Source organism: Polyergus mexicanus, unplaced genomic scaffold (assembly GCF_030449975.1).
Source record: "Polyergus mexicanus isolate NDT 795.1 unplaced genomic scaffold, iyPolMexi1.0 SCAF_14, whole genome shotgun sequence".
Lineage (NCBI taxonomy): Eukaryota > Metazoa > Arthropoda > Insecta > Hymenoptera > Formicidae > Polyergus > Polyergus mexicanus.
The window spans coordinates 5,072,548-5,094,419 of NW_027223334.1; the positions used below are offsets into that span (position 1 = coordinate 5,072,548).

The following is a 21,872-nucleotide window of genomic DNA, read 5'->3' on the forward strand; positions in this document are numbered from 1 at the left end:
GGAATTATTATGTTATCGACATTGAACTGACGCTAAACTGTGACGAATCATATCTTACTAATGAAACTCGTATCTTTGTGTTCAACTATTCGATCAGGCGCGCATCGCTCTTGGAAGAAAGTCGGGAAAATGTATAATTGACAATGCCTCATATCGAAAGTCGCGCATTGATAACCGGACTCAAACGGCGATAATTTCAATCGCGACGCTGTAGAAATTACATTATAAGTAGCTAAAAAATGTATTTTACCGAACAAGTCGCATATTTATTTTTACTTTATTCGCGAGTTGCATTCGCATCCACATACTTCTGCTGAAAATAAAATAATCCACAATAATTATTTCCTCGAATAATATCTATAAATTTATCTTGACCCATTGCAATTTATGTTACAAATATTTTCTGCCCTTTATCTGCGCAAATAAAAAACAAACACGAACAATGACGGAGCATTGTTTGAAAGCAAGCCAGTGCAAATCGACGCGGCTCTATCGGATTGCGTTTTCTGGCTTGGTAAGCAACTTAAGGATGATGGTTCCGTTTTATTTATAAACAGCCGCGCAAATAAGATTCGCTCGCATGCGCCCAGAGAGTTGCCGGGTTGAACGCCTCCAAGTGCAGCAGACCCGATAAAATGCTAACGGAGCGCACTTATCACCACGTGCTTTTTTATCGTAAAATTGCCGTTGACTATCCAACTTTTCGTCCAATAGTCTTTAATGCGCTTTGAGCTGAATGTTAATTGAAAATAATTGCAACGGATCTCGCATCGCGTATGGCGACAGGCGATGCGCTCGCTCTTCTTGCATAACTCCCAGCGTCGCAGTCACGCTTGATAAAAAGTGTTACGTCCGTTGTAATTAGAACGAGTGAAAAAAAAGATGACACCTGAACCTCAAAGAAGGCAATTGGACGATCGTGCATCGAGAAAAATATAGACGTTGTTTTTTTAACAATAATTTGTGCAATTCTTTTTTTTTTTTTATAAAGAATCTATCTGCAAAAATATGATATAAAAATTGTCCGGTAATGTTCAATTGTATTATTCTACATTTTTTTCCTATAAATCATCTAAAGAAATATATAATCAAATAAAATAAGTGAAGTACATTCTTTCTTGAAATATAAAAATTTGATCTTCCCTGCTTTATAAAAGTTCAATGTAAATATCTTCACATTAGTCGTTGTGGTCGGGCTTCTTCCTGTGTTTACGTGTGTACGATAAACGATAAATGATGCGGATCGCATCTCTCGATGATTTCTAATCGCCGATATAAAAAAGAGCGAATCTCTCTTTGAATTAGCGGCGCAAAATTTTATGTCTCATGTCAGATATATCGACGTACGCAAAACGCGCAGTAGTATACGGTCTCAGTAAAGCATACCGCATCGCCGCATCCAGCGTCTCGATCAATTACAACTTTCATTCAAGATATACGCAAGAAAAAGAAATCCACATTGCCCCGGTCGTCATACCCGACGTGGCGTGACTCTGCACTGATCTGGCTCGACGACCTTTCCTGCGTGAGCATCGATGTCTCTTTTCGCGAGAAACGCCTATTTGCTGCAACCATGCGTCTACTTAATCCGTTGGCGTGTCAAGCTGTGGCTATTTTAACATTTGTGTCAACACAAAAGAGAATGAAGATCAGCTAACTATTATTATAGAGAATTAACAAAATTATCTATACGTAACTCTCTTTCTTATAATCGTAGAAATATATATTTACTTCATCATAATTTCATAATAAATCTAAATATGTGACTCACTATGAGATATTTTTACTATTGTATATAATTAATAATGTTAATTTTTTTAAGTTTAACAATACTTTACTGGAAACAAAAAAAGTTTCTGTAATAATAAAGAGGCCATAAGTTTTTTTCGCGAAACGAATAGAACTTACAAAAGTGGTGAGATAAAGGATTTCTACCCGCAAACAATTTTTGCATCATAAAAAGATATTGTAACTCATGGTTTTTTACAATGTTTCTTTAGCTATGTGTAACAGCCTCCTGAGATACACGTACCTACCTACTCTCGGTAATATGCTTGAACTGATTTAGTCCGACGCGATTAAACTCGAGTTCCACCGGCTGTTCCGCCTTCGTGCTACGTTCACGGCTGTTTTCTTAAATAGAAAGGCTATATCTTTTTCCTACCCTACTGTAAGTATGAGATTAACATCAACATGGAAATAACACATCCACTTGAATAAAATATTGTCTCTCAATGAACATTTATACAAAATAGTTTAGGTGCTATCTTCGAGCAGTGCAAAAGTTAATTTAACAATATGTCGCATGTTTAGAAATAATTTTAACTTTTTTAGGATTAAAAGTGTTTTGTAATTATAAATTCCCATACAACAAGCAAGATTTGGGCGTCAAGACTCTTTGACCTCCGTTATTAAAACTATTTGGAATAAATCTCCTAGTTAAACATATTTGCGTTTTCCTCTCTCTCTCTCTCTCTCTCTCTCTCTCTCTCTCTCTCTTGTTCTTTGCCGCACTCGTGTCCTGACGTCATTTTGCAGCAATCTGGCCGCCACGTGACAGGTATTTAAATGTACCGTATAGCTACCCCCGCAGTGGTGCCGTGCAATAAACAATACAAGAGAACGATGCCATGCTGGGCCTTCTTCAGCCTCGCGACAAGATCGGAGTGTCTCTTCCATCTTTCCTGCGCCTACGTTCACGGCTGCCTTCTTTTCTCTCCCTTGATCGTCGCGGGGAAGGGAAGAAGGCACTCTTTCTCAGGTAATGCGCGCCGTTCACCTGGGCGAAGAGAGAGAGAGAGACCCCGGTTCTCTTCAGTCTCGTAGCGACGGGCCCGAGGGAAGGAGCTACGTGACCCTGAGAGGATAGTTGTCGGATTTTTATTCCGTTTTCTACGCCGCTCCATTCTTTCTCTCTCGTTATTTTTCATCGCCACCTTATTCGATGCAAAACGGCGAAACTGATTTCCTTCACATCATCTTTCGGCCTCGTAAACGCGTATCACTATCGGCCGCCACTCGTCCACGCGTGTGAGTTTCGTTCCGTTCTGTGTAGTGAATTACTCATCGGTGGATTTTCATAAACGGATCTTCAGCGGTGTACATGTACCCCGGGACTAGAATTTCGCCGTAGAACGTAGGAGAAACAAACGTAAGTCTCTCTTTCGTGAGAACTACGCCGGTATGTCGTGACGAACGTCGGAACCATATTCGATGCGTGAGGTTGATTTTGCATGAGCGTGCCTTTCTTCGTAAGCGCCACGGAATCACTTGCACTGGCGAGAAAAAATTCTTGAACAAATAGCAGATCAAATACTGAATTTTATCGTGTGCGATTGAAGAAGGGATCTCCGCGAAAACGTCACCCTTAATTTATTACAATACGAATTTAATAAAAATTAATTTAATAAAAACTTGAATGACAAGATTAAAATTAAAATGGCTTCCATTACTGCTAACAGATGCATTATTTATATTTTAGTTTGAAAGATAGAAAAAACATTTCCTGACAATTTGAAATGTAAAATACAAACTTTTTTCGCTGTGTAGACATGGCGATATTATATATGTTTGTGACGAATGCATTGTGCAAGGCACGGACGTGCGATTACACGTATAGAAATCTTTTACATGTTGAAATTTGCGGGGCGCGATCAAACATCCACTTAAGAAACCTCAGAACAAGATCGGCAGAACAAGGTCGGCGATCAATTAAAAACGTCCGACAAGAAAAAATAATGCTTATTCAAATTAGATCTCAATAAAAATATTATACAATTGAAAGATTTAATTAAGTGATTACAATCGAACCAAGGACGGTTATCAATCATTCCACCTCAATAAGAAACTATGTATCTAATAAAACGTAGCTTTTTTTATTTCTATTTTTAATGACATAGATTCTCTCTATGAAAAATTCTTGTTTGTCTTGCAGTGTCTTGCAATTGTAAAAAACATATGAATAAAAATAGTAACACGAAACTGTACTAATTCCCTAGAGATTTATCCTAGACAAAAGATACCATTCTAGAAAATCTTTCTTGTATATGAATAAAGTGTGAGACTTATTGTTACACATAGATTGTGTAATTAATTTCTCTAAGCATGCGCGCATGTAATTAATCTTTCGCAACAATGTAACATTAAGTTTTACAGCAAGATCTATTCCGACAATTGTAAATATCTATTTATACCCAGACGCAGAGTGTCTAAGATTTAAATTCTAAATCATTTGCCTGCGTTGTTCGCGAATAATAGCGAAATAAAAGAAGACTACGAAAACCGCTTTTTGCGGACACGTACTGGAAACTTTTCCCTTACATTACCTTTTCCGATACTTCGTTCCGATTGCAGTTAGTTCTTGCATCGCAATTCGCGGATTTTCCTCTCCACTTGGTGTGGTCGTCGCTACCTGCTGGATTCTGCGTAGCTTAAATATGCATCATAGAAAACCTTAGAAATGTGCGCGCGTATGTAGAAGAGAAAGTTTCTTGCGCGATGAATTTTCGTATTTTTCGTTTTGTGTTTGTAAAACGCTAATGTTGAAACAAACAAAATTGCGTGTGTATTTGCGAGTGATTTAAGAGAATTTTTATTCCCATGCATGATACAATAATTTCGCGGCATCGCAATTGCAAATTTTATCCATGAATGCCTTGATGCTGCCCGCTTCGTCAGGTCAGCAAAAAGCAATGGTCGAATTTCTTCGCTCTCATCTTCTTGAAATCTTTTTGCAAATCTTTTGGTCGAATTAAAGTGAATAAATTTGCTATATACAAGAATAATTTTTTATTTAATTTGTTAAAATATAACATGCAATATAAATATAAAATATTGCTAGAATACTGCATGACATATAGCTTTATAAATATTTCCGCTATTGCAAAATCGCAATTACTTTTAGGATTTAATTTGCTCCTTTATAAAATACCACGAAATAATCTTGCGATTAATGATGCGTTTTATTACAGATGATACATAGCGATATCTTATAATTATAACATATAAATTAGTCATTTCTTATAACTTTAGAAAGTTTGTTTGTTGCATTTTAATTATAAAACAAAAGTTACTAGAATTTATTATATTACAATGACCTAAAATTCTTCTATCAAGGATTAGTATTTCCGGCATTATAATGCTAGAGAAAACATAAGCCAGTCTTGTAGCTTTTAACTTGGATAGGTGGGTAGGTAGATAGGTAGCTAGGTAGGTAGGTAGGTAGGCAGATAGGCATGTATACGAGTATATAGATACTCTAGCGTGCAGATAGATAAGTATTCACACATGATGTACCAGATATTCTGATTCCATGTCTCGAGTATTAAGGATGTTATTCAATATTTTATTCAATATTTTAATACTTGTATTATTTTAAAGTATGCACGTAAGTTAAAATTCATTTTGCACATACATAATTTTAATATCACACACCGATCCCATTAATGAAATTATACAAATAAACGTGTTTATATTTTTTTATTAATATCTAAATAGAGCGTACAATTTTTATAAAAAGAAATACATACCCACACACACATGCACACAATGAATCTTGAAGGAGAATTTTGAAAATTACAAGACGCGTTTGTTAGGAGAGTATATTTTTATAAATTTTTACACACATTTTATTAATATTTCAATTAAGTATAAGAGTGATTGTTGCAATCAAATTCTTGCTACGTTTCGCTTGACTTTGCGACTTAACGACAAATTCACTGAAGCTATGACGCTACTTGGCTGAAGTACCGTTAACCGCCGACGGCTAAGAAAAGAAGAGCATATCGTCGCCATGAGAAATTTCAGTCACGTAAAAGACTTCGATAACCGAATAAGAGTCTCAAAAAATCGTTTCGATCCACCGGCATTCTCATCAGAATCATCAAATGCCATCTTGTCATCATTACGAGACATTACAGAGACCTAACGATAATATTCTTATCGGTCCCGAAGATGCATTTAAACAATCAAGTTTATTGAGAGAATTTCGTGACCGTTATCACCGCACTGCGTTTCTCTTACGTGTCGTGTTTTGAATTTTTCCAAGTTCACGATCTGCCGCTCCCTCAATCCTGCGATCTCTAATTGCGCGGGCATTTCGACGGGCATTCCTCGCGCGCTGTCGGAAACAGACTCGTAATGCAGCTGCGTGCTGATTACCGCGGCTGCGGTGCAACTGCAGCAGCCACGCCCTGAGCGGCGGCTACTACGGAGTCTGTAATGCGGCTTGAATGTGACTTGCCCGGTTCACGATTTCACCGAAGATGCATCTCTCTTGCGGAGATGCAACACGCGCGCGCGGCCGCGCTCCGCATGGTCGCCATCACTGTGACAGCGCGGCGGCGATGCCAGCGGCGGCGCTTTTATCGGTCGACGAACCTCGCGAGAGATACAAAATTGTACGTCATCGTCACGTCATGGGGGTCATCGGGTCATTGTGCACATAACATAGAATTCTCAAGTTTTGCTTATCATTTCTCTTCTAACACATTTTACATTCATTTCTCTAATAAGTAAATGGATTTTAGTCGTGCGAAAAAATGGATTAGATGTTTAAAGCTCAAAATTGATTTTAATTTTCTTAAGACAATAATGCTATTTGGCGATATATTGCAACTGAAACAAAAAAATGTAATATGTATATTTATTTGATAATATTATTTATCTGATCATCATCTTAAATCTGATTACTATGACAAATCAACGAAGCAGTTAGACGGTGAATTGAACGACATCTGTTTCATTCTGAAAACGAATGTCACGTTATACTTCCTTGACATTCACTCATTGCGTGACCTGTCGTTTGTCGACAACAAGCGGCTTTATCGGTCAGCGAACCGTGAGAAGTCGCACAAGATAACGAATGTTAGATCATTTAGCGAGAAAACGCTGTGTCTCTTAAACCTCGACCCTGAATTTTCATCGCATTTCGTCGTCATATGTAACCCGCATTCAGGAAATAAACGGTATACCCGTGTCGGTTTTTAATGAGGGCAACACGATAAAAGTCACGCTCACGAAGATGACGGTTACGCTTAATGATATGCGTGTCCTTTGCGAAAAGAAATAGGACACGCATCACGTGAATCTGAATTTAAGCGATGCCGTATTGAAGCTGTGCATTATTCGTTTCTCGGAATATACAAAGATATTTTTTTTCTTCGAAAATTAAAATTAATATAAAATTTTTACAACTTAAAAATTCACGAGCGAATAAGAGCCAGAGGCGGATGGTAGTGCGTCAGATTCATAAAAACTTTTTCTGTGAAGCTGATTATATTGTGCACAGGGCACGAAATTTTCTTGGTCTTATACGATTCAGCGATTTCGCTCCGATATTTTTTTTCCCTCGTTTTTTCAGAGAAGTAAAGAAGAAATATTACAAATCTCGAATTGAGATTAGTAGTCTTGCTATAAGACCAAGAAAATTTTGCACAGTATAATTAGCTTCATAGAAAAATTTATCTTCTATGAATCTGAAGCACTATCATCTACGTCCGGTTCTTATTCGCCCGTGAATTTTAACTTATAAAATTTTTAATTAACTTTTTTTATATAGAGGATACAGAGAATAGTTAGGGGTCACTCGTGGGCCTAATAAGACAGCATCTGAATAACTTAACGGTAGCCAACATCGCTAATTGGCCATCGTATGCGAAGCGAAAAGCGGATGAATAGCCCATGAACATGTAAGGCAGGAATTAAACGAGATTGGGCTGGAATTCGTTGAAAATCATTCGTTTGCGGATCTCAGTTAACCATCGAACCTCTTTAATTCAAGATAGATATCGGAAATAAATCTTACTCAATATGCACATCGTTTTAATAATCGGCTACGTAGATAATGCACGCAGAATTTTGCATAATGCAACAGAAAGCGCGCTGCGTGCCACATTATCGTTGGGTGGTAGATTCTTAACCGCAGGTAGCTCGAAGGAGTCCAGGACTCTGGAATGCACTTGCACAATCGTCGGTTGAACAGCGCGAAAGAAACATTGGCTGACTAGTCGTTTTACATTAGACACCCGGCCGCATTATTGGATATTGCTTTCAACTATTGTACGATTAACCAGATTACCGCGAAAACGGTTTTAACGATCGTCCTGCAGTATCACGGTGATTGACGTGCTTGTAAACGCCGTTTTAAATAAACGATATTCTATACGTAAATGTGCAAATGGAATTTTTGACGAGTATAAATTTGAACGGACAAAGAAGAAAAATTCAGCTCACTTATACGATGAAACTTATATGCTTGATGATCATGACAATGGCAGTGACGTGGAAGGGGACGAATAGCCATAGCCTGACCCTCGAATAAAGAATATGTCCAAAATTTCTTTACAGTACATTTCTCACAAAGGATCCTAAAAAAGTACACCCACGCTCAAAAATATATCTCTCAGAAATCCTTTTGTCCGAATGCTTCCTGTTTTAATAAATTTAAGAGAATTTATAGTTCTTCGAGAATAACTCTATTATATTTTTCGAATAAATAAATATACAAAATCATGAAAAAGATTACAACAGGAGCGTATTTGCATTTAACACTACAATATTGTCGAATAAAAAATTACGAGTCAATTCGCGTATACTGTTTTACAAAAAAATAAAGTAAGAAACAAGAAAACCCTCATTCTCCGAAGCTGTCGACGACAACCGGAAATTAAATTAGCCTTGTTACATCGAGTATCGAGCTTGCGCTTGCCAATTCATTTAAGACACGAAGATATAACGCGGTTATATACATATACGGTAACACTAAGGTAATCAGGCCACATTGTTCCATTCAGTAAGAAGTACAACGACGTGTAAAAATTCTCACAGAGCTGTAGTCAGATGTATTATTAGGCTTTACGTAAAGCGTAACGATAGAGAAGTCTTTCCACAATTCTTCAATTCAATCCTCATTATCTTACTCGACGATCAATTTCGAAACTGCCTTAGACTTTATGGTTCTCAATTTTTTTGTGACGATGTGTATTTTACTTATGTGGGCTAAACATTTGATGCGACTAATTAACGCAATAATTTTTCCAAGGAATTCAAAAAAATTATAAATAATTAGGATTATGACGTTATCGTTAAATATGACGTTATCTTTCATTATCTGAAAGAAAGTATTAGGTGTACAACTTTGCTTCCGCCGTTTTTTTTTCCGAAATTCGAGGCTTTATTGTAAAAAACTGGTTATACATTTTGAAATTGCTTGTTGAGTCACTCCCAATGATCGTGCCAATTTTTTTTGACTTTGACTCGAGTCTTCATTAAGTAATGCCTCCAATTCTGCATCTTCGAAAACCTTCTCTCTTCCACCGCTATGCCGGTCTTCGACGTGAAGATCACCGTTCTTGAAGCGTTGAAACCACTCACGATACGTTCTTTCACTAATAGCGGCTTCACCATAAGTATTTGAGAGCATTCGATGAGCCTCAGCCGCAGATTTCTTCATATTGAAGCAGAAAATTAAAACCTCCCGCAAATGACGAGAATTCGGCTCGTAAACTGACATTTTCAATCGTGAATAACTTTATGACGCAGACACAAATCGACTAATGTTTCTATGGGGTTATGTTGACAGATGCCCAAGTTTATTGCATGACGTCTATGATCTATTTATTTCGACCACTACTTACCGCTAAAGCCATCTATAGAAAAACGAAGGAAGCAAAGTTGTACATCTAATATTTGAAGAAATTCGGTCGAAAGTTGCAAATAAATCCCAGTACTGTGCTAATTATGGAATAAATAATTAAGATGTTGCGCGGGTTGTGCGATATACAATCTTCTATATGATGACGATTACACAAAGGGCTTCTCGAATATCACATGGATTGAATTTGTCTGTGGCAGATCCTGTATTGCGAGGTATCGATTACCAATTTTGTCATCGAACGGATGTGTCATCGGCGATGACCATTGAGGAAGCCGGAAATCGTCGTCAGACAATATGCAGCGGTACTTTACTCGTGATATTTAAGCAATCCATCGGCGTACATCCGTTTATGTTAGTTATATTAGTTACCTTTCCAAGACGACGAAGTCTCTTGAAGAAGCGATCTTTATATTTTTATTCTAAAATGGAATCTATAAATAGATATTTTTATTCTAAAATAAATTTGTAAATCTCAATCGTCGTTGAAGATTTACAAACTATCTATATAAGCTATCTTTAAAAAGAGCAGGAAATATATTTTCCTGCAAAAATTTACAATTGCATATCGTGAATTTATGATCCTAAATTGTTCATCTTTTCATTCCACAGAATTTCATTTAAAAAATAATCTCTCTTTTTAATTGCAAAATCGATCAAACTTTTATTATCTTATTTCTAATTTAAAGATAATCGTTAAAGTATTTAGATGTTAAAATAACATGTAATTCTTCAAATATTTTAGTCATATATTTTTTAGCAAGAATTTTAATTCAACTCTGATGACAACCGCAAACTCGCGTGAAAAAATATAACAGATAAAAGAGAAATATATATATTTCGCAGAATGGATCTTTGATTATAGTAAAAGTATGATTGTATAGAGCTATAGATCATAAATTAGCGATCGATCAATGACACCAAGCACGACATGTTATTAAAACTCGATAGAGAAATTATAAAACTCGTACGTTTTCACGAGAATTTTGTCATCGCGATTTAACGGCAAGCTACAGAAACCAATTATGCGTATCTATTCGAAGAAAAAGTACGAAATAAAAAGCACAATTATAAACGCGATGACGTTGAGTCGCTGTTGCCTAAATTATGTTTCAGATGTACACATAGGCGCGCGCGAGTAAACGAAATATCACAGTCATTACAGTAATTAAAGACGCGCCCGTAAAACCCAACGAAGGATCCTCTTTTATACATATACGGTTTAGATATAATTGATCCCTATGCAATGTAAAGATCAAGATAAGCAGAACCGGGATCCAGTTAGAAAGTATGTTTGCGGCGCTATCGTAATTATGGCGATGCGAATGTTTCCTGGTAAAACGGAGGGACCGTTATTCGGCACACTGCGCGAGAGGATACATAAATTTGTCCACGGCCGATACCGCGCGATATTATGTCGCTTGAGCGCGTGGAAAATTACAATTTTATGTAGTTTTCACGAAATAGCGTATCCGACAGCAATTTTTCCCCGCGCGCGATTATCGCGGAATTTATTTTTTACCACCGTAAAATAATTCGCCGAATTTATTTTTTACCACCGTAAAATAATTCGTTAGACGCGCGATAATTTCCTACGTCTTCCAGAATATTGAAGCTGAATTTATATTATAATAATGAAAATAGAAAATGAGATAATAGGATCTAGCGCCGTAAGTCAGGCGCAAATAAATTAATGTGCAATTAATTGGTCAAAACCATGCGATGGAACGAGATGCTATACATTAAAAGACAAAAGAATAACCTGAATTTGCAGACGGATACAGAATGCTTACATGAGACTTATATTACTGCAATTGAGAGAAACTTCCTAAAGGTTAATCTTAGCGCTTTGTATATACTATGTTATATATATTTATATATATTTTTATTTAAATATTTTGTTTTTCATATTTTAAGCTCTTTCGAAATTACCCATTATACATTGAAACGTTGTTAGCACCTTTATACCCGTATTCATAGTCCGTCCTTGAGGAATAAGGATTCCTTGTTCCTCGTTCCACGTTTCATAAACTTTCCTTGACCGAACAAGGAATCTTATTGGCTCCCTTATCTCAAGGAAGATCACGAGCTTCCTTGAGGAGTGATGCGACCTTTTTAGCAGACGATACGCAGAATATAACCAAATATAACCTCCAAAAGTTAGTTTCGTTACATTTGTGGTTTTGTGGTTATTTGTTGTCGCGCTCTCAAACTGAAAGTGTATAAAGGAAAAAGGGATAATGGACAATGAATTTTTAAATGATTCTGACGATGGATTTGAAGACGAAAATCCAGAGAATCGGATTCTGTGGCGGATTCCGAAAAGATACATTCGCGATTGGGAAATCTCGTGGAATTTTTTGAAGATACGAAAAAGTTTTCATATGTATTATATGAAATTAGTTGCAGGCAGCATAAAAATCCCTAAAATATTCCTTCCTTCTGAAAGGGAGACTCGAGGTCCATCTATGAAACAAGGTGGCCTTGCAGATTCAAGGAATCCTTCATGGAGGCTTCCTCCGTCCTTAAAATAAGGAAGGACTATGAATACGGGTATTAGTCTCCCGCGCTACAGCTCTTTATAGTTATCTCAATTTTATTTGTGCGGATTTGACTTATTTTTATATTATAATTATTCTTTATCCGATGACTAATTTCTTGATTGCGTTTTGAGTGAGTGCGCGCATCAAAAATACTTTTTTTGATACTGTTTCTGCCGAGATTTTGTCTCTCTGATTTATGTCTCTGACTTTTCAAATTTTTATGTATATAACAACATTTTATTGGTGCTCATGAAAGGATTAGTATGCATGGATACTTATCTGCCTTCTGTGGTCTGCCAATCATGAAGGGACATGTCCTGCGGATAATTATATTTAAATATTTGATCGTGGCTTATTATGCTTATATACCTGACTCATATTGACTACATGGTATTTTTTTTTTAATTTTATTGCGCTGATGAAGACGCGCTCCCGTTTTTAATTAATTTTAAACTAATAAATTTAAATGTGTTCCATCGCATGGTTTTGATCAATTAATTGTACATTAATTTACCTGCGCCTGATTTACGGCGCTGGCTCCTGTTGCCATTTTCTATTTTCATTATTAATTACTCGGAAGCGTTCTTAAATTAATTTTATATTAAGTTTATATTGCAAAATAAAAATAAACTTTAATGTTTTTTTTTTTTTTTTTTTTTATCAAGAGTATGATTTCTCTCTCGCAGGAGGAATTAGGTATTTATTTAATTGAGGTCTAATATCCGATCAAATGGCGAAATCTACGGCCGTTCCCAGCGTCGAATTATCCTTTAGCGTTCTTTCACGCTTTGACTATAACGAAAAGTCGCGTTCAAATGCGCCTCTAAGAATCATTGCTCGCTTTTTATATGCACCATTTCGCGTCGCTCTTAACAGGATGCCCGAATACTTTCTAGCGCTGATCTACCGTTAGTTTGGGATTCAACTTCCGCGAATCTTTTTATTGGTCTTTGAACCATACGTGATTATCTTTTCTTTTATTTTTACTGTGCAAAGTACAAGTGTAATGGTAATTATTTATAAATTGAATAATATTTGCATTTGCAATAGGATCAATGATTGCGACGATTAGCATTGTATTGTAATTATGATTAATCGCTTTCATAAATTGTCTGTTAACGCGCATATTTCCTATATGATCACGTAATTATAAAAATGGACGGTACATTTACTGATTCCTTTCATCTACTGAATAATTCGCATAGTTGACATTTAAATTTCTCTGAATGAACGCGAAGGATGCGCGATTTCAGCTTCCGTATTAACGAGTTATCCTTGCGAAGAAACGTCTTGTATTTTAATTCCCCGTGTAAGATTTTACAAAATATATTTTACGCCTGTTTCATATACACGAAAAACTTTCTGATATGAACTCTGAGAACGTTCGCCCTCCAATGACAAATATGAATCATAGAAGGTGAACAGGTTTGACTTGAACGATTACTATCGATTAAAACTGTTTTCGAGAGCAACTCCAAGGATATCGATAACTGCTTATATTAAACGGTAGACGATCTCGCATCGCGGTTAATGTCGGTGACGTTTTCTTCTCAAGCAGACTCTTCGCACTCGCGTACATGTACATATACACAGTTGTGACGCGCGCGTCCGGATTCTCTGATAAAACCGTTATAATCGACGAAGATCGATTGTTGAGCGAGGCGGTGGCAGCATGCCAGAGCATTTAGCTCACCGCAGAAAGATTTCCTGTCGAGGACACCTTGTAATCGCGAATAATCATAATCTCATCGCGGTTTGTCCCGATGGATAGTTCCTAAGGATCACAAACATAACGGATCCTTGCATTCAACTCGAACGAGATTGCAGTTATTTTACGGGAATTAGTTTCTTACCTTAACTCACCGCGTTAAAAATTGTGCTTTTTTATTTCGATCTTGTACATTTTTCCCGAGTAGATATGCGTGATTAGTTTCTGTAGCTGGCCGTTAAATCGCGGTGACAACATTCCTACGAAAACGTGTGTGTTTCGTAATTTCTCTATCGAGGTTTAATAACATGTCGTGCTTGGTATCGTTAATCGATAGCTAATTTATGATCTAACAATCATTGGTACTGTTATTGTAATCGACGATTAATTTTGTTCGATGACAGACACAGAAGTGTGATACGAATCGCGATAAGAAAGCAAGTAGCGAATAAAGGATAATATCTATTAATCTCGCACTTGACGCACTTGACCAGTCAATTAATATTCTTTTCCTGAAAATTTCTTTTTGACAGCTGTAATTCTTACGACCGACGTTTCCTGATCTCCGATTATCTTATTCGTTACTGCAACGAAATCCCAAGGCGCGACATGCGATTAAGGAAGAGTTTTCGCACGAGCTCCCACGACGCAATCGGAAGCGCCGAATCCGGGGAGGCCTAATTACTTGGTCGCTAATTGAACGCGAAAACAGTCGCACGACCGCTTGCTCCAGTTTGCGTCAGATTGTATGCCTCGACAATGGCACGTCGGTTGCATAAAAGCGACTGTATAACGGCGTGAATCACGAAATATAATAAACTTTCGCGATATGTTGCTACGCCGATTTCCCCCCCCCCCTCTCTCTCTCTATCTATCTATCTCTCTTTGTCTCTCTGTCTATCTTCCGTTTGCGAAGTACATCGTCGTACATCGGTGCATAGGCGCAGTGCATATAAGATCGCTTTCCAGTGGTTCCCACGAGTTCGCTCATCCGCGAATCTGCGGCCGTTGCGTCATATGTCTACCCGCAATCGCATGCGACTTGGGAAACGCAACTACAATCATGCATACAAGACATTTTGTATGCATTAACCGTTATAACTACATATATTAACGCCTTATATATTCTTTAAGCAGGTTTAGATTTTATTCGGAGATTTTATCCCAAGAAAATCTTTAGGAGATACATACGATATATAATCATTTATTTAAATATATCTTATAATATATCTTATATCCACCTCTCCCCCTTCCTCAAGGGGCTGATGCGGCGCGAGAAATAGAAGATGCGGTATTTTACGGTTAATGGATACAGGTGTGTGCGGTGTGCAACGTCACGTCATCAATAATAATCTCGCGGCCAGTGATGGTTATCGCGACACTCGGTTACGTGGCTGCAGCTGTCACAATTTAGCTGCAGAAACCGTAAGGAATTTTATGAGAATTGGCGCGTATTCGACTCGGAATGCTCAGAAATACCAGATGATAATCACGAAAGAATGTGAAAAGCATTCTTTCGCGATTAATACGATGAAGGCGAGAAAAAAATTAAAGATTAATTGCGTCGAGGTAATAGCTAAATCTTGTCGCGATTACATATCACGTTGCATCGTTAAATATTTCTAAGATAAAAGCTTTATACCCGTATTCATAGTCCGTCCTTGAGGAATAAGGATTCCTTGTTCCTCGTTCCACGTTTCATAAACTTTCCTTGACCGAACAAGGAATCTTACTGGCACCCTTATCTCAAGGAAGGTCACGAGCTTCCTTGAGGAGTGATGCGACCTTTTTAGTAGACGATACGCAGAATATAACCAAATATAACCTCCAAAAGTTAGTTTCGTTACATTTCAATCTGTGGTTTTGTGGTTATTTGTTGTCGCGCTCTCAAACTGAATGTGTATAAAGGAAAAGGGGATAATGGATAATAAATTTTTAAATGATTCTGACGATGGATTTGAAGACGAAAATCCAGAGAATCGGATTCTGTGGCGGATTCCGAAAAGATACATTCGCGATTGGGAAAATCCCGTGGAATTTTTTGAAGATACGAAAAAGTTTTCGTATGTATTATATGAAATTAGTTGCAGGCAGCATAAAACGGTGCTTCCTCCAGTCGGTCACTAAAAATCCCTAAAATATTTCTTCCTTCTGAAAGGAAGATTCGAGGTCCATCTATGAAACAAGGTGGCCTTGCAGATTCAAGGAATCCTTCATGGAGGCTTCCTCCGTCCTTAAAATAAGGAAGGACTATGAATACGGGTATTAGTCAATCAACGAGCCTTTTCGAAAAAATCCAAGAGAAATCCGTGAGAAAATTTACGCGTATCGCGACCGTTGCATCGTCTACGCGACGATATCTACGATCGGTTAATTATAATCATCCGACGTGAAATTAACGCCTACTCACGTAAAGATTTTCTTGTTTGTTGCAGAAATATGCTGATAAGAGAATTGGCGGCCGTTTGGATCACCGTCCTCTTGTGCCATCTTCAGCTAACGGAGTCTCAGGTGAGCATTCAGCTATATGTGTGGTATACCTCATCGCATCCAAGTTTCGAAAGCATTCGGTATTACGTTAACTGTTAGGAGTCAACTGCGATTATTCACGGCTATAATCGGCGTTCATGATCCTCTCGCATATTACATGCGAGCCGCACGTTTCCGTTGAATTACAAATTAACCGCTCGTTTATATATCGTCATCTCTCACGTGATCCAAGAACAGTTATTCTTGCCTTACCAGAGAGATTTGATAAAAATATCCCAGGCAGTTTTTACCTTGATCGCACCAATCCGACGAAGAATTTGAGCGTCCGGACGAAGGTAATTTTCTCGGAGAACAAAGAAAGAGAGTTGCGGCCCTGCCCTATACGAGACAGGCGAAAGAGCGGTCAGAAGAAAGACACGCTAGGCGAGGAACTCGCGCGATACGAACTCTTGATCGAGAGAGATTCTTGGAAGAGAGAGGGGTTTGAAACCGCGGGTTATGAAGTAATTGGTATGTCGGCGGCGAACTCTCCGTAGAAGTTACCAGAGTATGCCGCAGCTCGTTTCCACGAGATGTGGCATATGTGAGGTGAAAGTGAATTTCATACGCAAGTGCGCCCGCGCGAGCCGTTGAGAGTGCCGCTCAATCACACACGCATACATACGCACGCACGCACACACACACACACACACACACACACACACACACACACACACACTTCTACACATAAATTACAACATTTTAATTACAAAACGTGGCGATCTGATACGCGAGAGGGGAGATAACGTAACGCGAATGTGCAAGTCTCTGAGACAGGCATTTCTGCAGACGATGCTTTGATGCCTTGGATGTTTCCTTGAAAAGTGAGATATTTGCTTCCAAAAGACTAGCGATCTGTTTAGCAATTATTAGTGTGAAAAATTAAAGATCTTGGAGATATGTGGAGGAAATGCTAAAAATTCTTAACATTTTTCTGGTAAAGTAGATTTTAATTCTATAATATCTTTGCTCGCGTTATATATCCCATGTACTTTCGATAGATCTTCCATCAGATTAAAATTTAATGGCAGCTCAACTTTTTTCGTGTGCGAATCATTATTGCATTATCCTCACAATAATCTAATAAACATATTTTAAGTGATATTATAGTATCACAAGCGAATGAATTTACATGGAACCGCACGTGCGATATACGGGGGGGGGGGGAGGGGGAAAGGTATTACAGATGTCTTAATTTTCGACCCGAGTTGTGCAAAAATGCACGAAGGCGCAGATACACACAGCTAATGCATAACTCGCACCTTTCTCAGGAATGTAGTCACCGTTATATCACTGATACATACATGCGTGCGAAGCGACGTCGAAATACAGAGACGAGAAACGCGTTCGAGTCACTCTCTCGAAGTTAGCGGGTACTTTCTGCGCTCTTAAGAGACGGAAGAGACGAAGAGATCGTTGAACGGATTGCGTCTCCACTTTCTCCCGATAACAATGCGGCGTCTAATATCGTCTGAATTTAGCCCGCGCCATTACACAGAAGCGTTGTAAACCCATTGAAGGGTACATAGAATTTTCAGATATAAAGCAATCGTGAAAAATTCAACATGTATGATCTTGTGATGTGATAATCTTTTAGCGAAAATTGGGTTGATCTGTTGATGAAATCATCAATCTTTATACAGTTTTGATATTCTTGTTGTCCTTTAAGCTCAACAGGAATTTGCCTAACAAAATTAGATGGTATAATTTAGAAAAGATTTTTCACCTATTTTGCGATATTTTAATCTGATATTATTTAATAGCTTATCGATAAATATTATATAGTTTATTTAGAAAATTCTTGATATTTTTTGCTATTAAATATAATAACAAATTTTTATATCAGCCGGTAATTTAGAGAAGTTTCTTTTAATGTAATATAAAAATAATTCAATGCGCTTTTAATATTATCATATTTTAAGATGCAGCTATCAATTATTAGCTAATAGTCTACCGTCAAGTGCGTTAACTATCAACATTAACTAAACATGCTCCGTTTCTGTTGCAGGTTCCTACTGCAAATGTCTTCACCTGTCCAAACGGTGAGTAATAATATTTACTGATGGCGCGTGAGCCTCGCATACGGTAACCATCCGTTACCTTCTTTTAAAAGGTTGCATCCGGTGTTCACGTATCTATTTAGACAGGTTTAGAGATGGTGGAAGAAGTTTAGGGATCGTAAACGTGCTCTACGCAAGCGTCGAGCGAATAGTTCTCGAAGGTTTGAATATAATATGATGGAAGTAATCCGTATATATGCGACCCCTCACGAGTAGAATCCCGCGAATCGATAGCGATATCGTGTGCGAGATTACATGAAAGTTGTTTCACGATTATTTTTTCGAACGATTCACTCAAATTAATCCTTGTAGAAATCGCCATCGTCGAAGCAACAGGCCAGTTTGAAGATTAGGCGACTCTTACTTTCACGATCGATCACCGATGAATATTAGAACTTTCGCGGATTACGAGAGACGTAGCGCGTAATAAAAACCGTAGAATAATTTTCACGATTATTGCATTGTAAGAACTTATTACGGTTAATGACATGCAGTTCGCCCCGTTCGGATAACTACGGGAAAGATCAATCACGCGACTGTCGAAGAAAGTAGCACTCGCTAGGCGAGTCTCTCCGAGGGAACAAAACATGATTCTATTAAAATAATAACTTTCGGCTCATTTTCCCAGAATAATTACTATCAAGTAATAATTTGTGAGAAAGATTTCTCACTTGAATTCTCACTTCGATCAAATAATTCTTCAGTTTGCGGGAGATCAAGTTCTCTCGTGTCATGTATGGAAAATTGCTTTCGCGCAGTCAACGGATACAGTTGCAAATGAGGGAAACCGACTAAGGGGATTCTTTTTTTTTACTAGGCCGCGTCGCGTCACTGCGTACGTTTAAACACGCTTTGAATCGCAAATTCGAGAGCCGGCAATTATACGCCGCGCCCTCTACACGAGAGTTTCGAAAATGAGGCGCGCACGAGTGTCCGATAAATAAATCTCGTAAGAGACAATAAGGATAAAGCTAGCATCAGATTATGCGCGTATTCGCAATTCGTGATTCGTAATTCGCGATTTGTGAACGGTATACAGAAATCTGATTGGTTGACGAATTATAAACGAATCGCAAATACGCGCATAGTCGCTACAGGCGCTAACTTAAGAGTTTGTCCATTCGTAACTGCTCCACTTTTCCTCCTTACTCGCCGATGCAACTAAGTAGGTTGCACGTACCATATGGGACCGGTCGGTGTCATTAGCCATAAGTCGTCGCATTTGAAAAATTGCAAGTGCTATTTTCTTCCGCGTAAGTGTGCGTTTTCTATTTTTTCTCATTCTTTCTTCGACTAATCTACGATTCTTGTTTGGTCACGTCTTCCTAACAGTTGCATATCGAGATATAATAGAAACGCATGTCGAGTAAATGAAAGCAATTATTTAGAATAAATACATATCGTATTATACGGCAACTGACTCTAATAGATATGAAGATTACAAAATAAAATAACTCGCTTAATATCAGATACGGCTATATGTTTAGAGATTAAGAGTAGAATTTTAATTTTGAAAAATAAGTGTTGTCAATCAATGTATTGCACAATCATCATGTTAATATAATATGTTACGTTTATCTGATGATCGATATGCAAACTATTTAGACGTAACTTTCTATTTGCATAAATATTCCTCTATTAATATGCTAAATGCCAATATCTGTTGCGATATACATGTTGTCACTAACGTCATACATAAAACATTTTTACATTCCGCGCATTATATGGACTTTCGAAAATATCGAATATATATTTCAAGGCATTAGAATTTTAAGATTAATTGAAATTACGATAAAGAATATATTCTCGAATCGCAACATGCAGCCAGTTTTAGAAATGAGCTCGTTTTATGTCTGGCAGTTTTCAGGAGGCTCCATCTAATACGATTGAGTCGAAAATCTTGATCCGGTATATAATAATGAAGGGTCGTAATGGCGGGGGATCAGGTAGAGTTTCAGAGGCTGTGTAGAAAGACAGGACGAGACGGCATTCCTAAACCGTGAATCCTCTGCGGCATCTCTCCGTCTTCTCTTCTCTCTCCATCTTTCCATCCAATTATGGCTCGCCTTGTTTCGTCCTCGTCCTCGTCTTCATCGCCGTCGTCGTCATCATCATCGTCATAGTACACATAGCGGATCCTAAAAATATACGACGGCTTGTATTCGCGCGCTACGGTTATCACCTTCCACTCGGAGGAGGAAACTCGACCGAGCACAAACCGTCGTACGGGATTCCAAAAAGTAGAACATCCGGCAACACACTCGCTCATCTGCTTTACGCGATCATCCGTCGTGCTTCGTACCCGCTCGCTGACGTTTTTGCCGGAAGAACGGAGAAACAACTGGAAAGAAAAGAAAAAGGCAGAGACGGTCTCTTTCCGCGTATACTTGCGTGCCAGTCAATGATCTAAAATCTAAACTAATCTAAAGGATCATCATCCTTCCGCTATTCGGCTAACAAGATAAAATACATATTTCAATTGTCGCAGTTTCTATCTTGTAGCTTCGTTCTTACGTTTTACGATTTCAGATTTTGTAGATTTCAAACTCGGTTTCCGCGATTTTTTTCACATCCCACAACTTTTATCTTTTATGATAGCGATATCGCGTTTTGTCTCTCTCTCTCTCTCTCTCTCTCTCTCTCTCTCTCTCTTTATTTCTTCCATTTTTCGATATTAATTACGAGTTGTTGTGTTGTCGATGTTATTTCGCGATTGCTGGTTGCAATATCACGTGTCTATCCGCGGAGAGAAAATAATATTTCACACACGTTCTCCGAACGAGAAATGCTAATGGACGCCGAGAGAACTGTGTGCGTAGCGCGAGCATGGCCGTTTGACCTTTTGAAAGAAAGGAAGGTCGTCACATCGAGTCTTTCCCAGCGCCAACTGCATCAGCTACATGACTGAGTAATGTCGCGTCTTTCGTTTCTCTTCAACGCAACTCATGCGTTTCAATGAAGCGTCGGACGTTTTCAATTGCATTGCGCGGAAAATTTTTTATTTCGTCATAATGTATATTAAAAATAAAATATTTTTCTATTTATAAAAGCAAAGAAACTTAACTGTTTAAAAATTATAGTACCATAACAATTACATTGGAAAATATTCAATTTACAGAATAGCATTTTGTTTATCATTTAATATGTTCATACATTTAATTGGTTTCAGGAAGTATTAGTGATTAGTGGTAAAATGATCAGGAAATGATGAAATGATTGAAATCTGCTACAATCGAACAATGCTAATATTATTTGATAGCTAGTAGAAATCATCGATAATGTACATAAAAGTGTAGTTGCTAGATACTCAGTACTCTGCGTTGATACCAAAATATAAAGAAAAAATTATATATAAGTACTCTGCGTTGATACCACTGCTT

At 37.8% G+C, this 21,872-nt stretch overlaps 1 protein-coding gene across 3 annotated transcripts in view; it reads left to right on the forward strand.

Moving 5' to 3' along the window:
* The first annotated feature begins 2,848 nt into the window (after positions 1–2,848).
* Positions 2,849–21,872, forward strand: part of Uif (sushi, von Willebrand factor type A, EGF and pentraxin domain-containing protein uif) — a 46,513-nt gene continuing 27,489 nt past the window's right edge. For 2 of the 3 annotated variants that reach the window (XM_070306853.1, XM_070306856.1), the window contains exons 1-3: positions 2,849–3,151; positions 16,339–16,414; positions 18,441–18,474. In XM_070306853.1, coding sequence (XP_070162954.1) covers positions 16,343–16,414; positions 18,441–18,474 — 106 coding nt within the window. In that variant the 5' untranslated portion in view covers positions 2,849–3,151; positions 16,339–16,342. Of the gene's footprint in view, positions 3,152–15,288; positions 15,329–16,338; positions 16,415–18,440; positions 18,475–21,872 lie in introns of those variants that run through there. The other variant, XM_070306854.1, reaches the window with a different exon arrangement.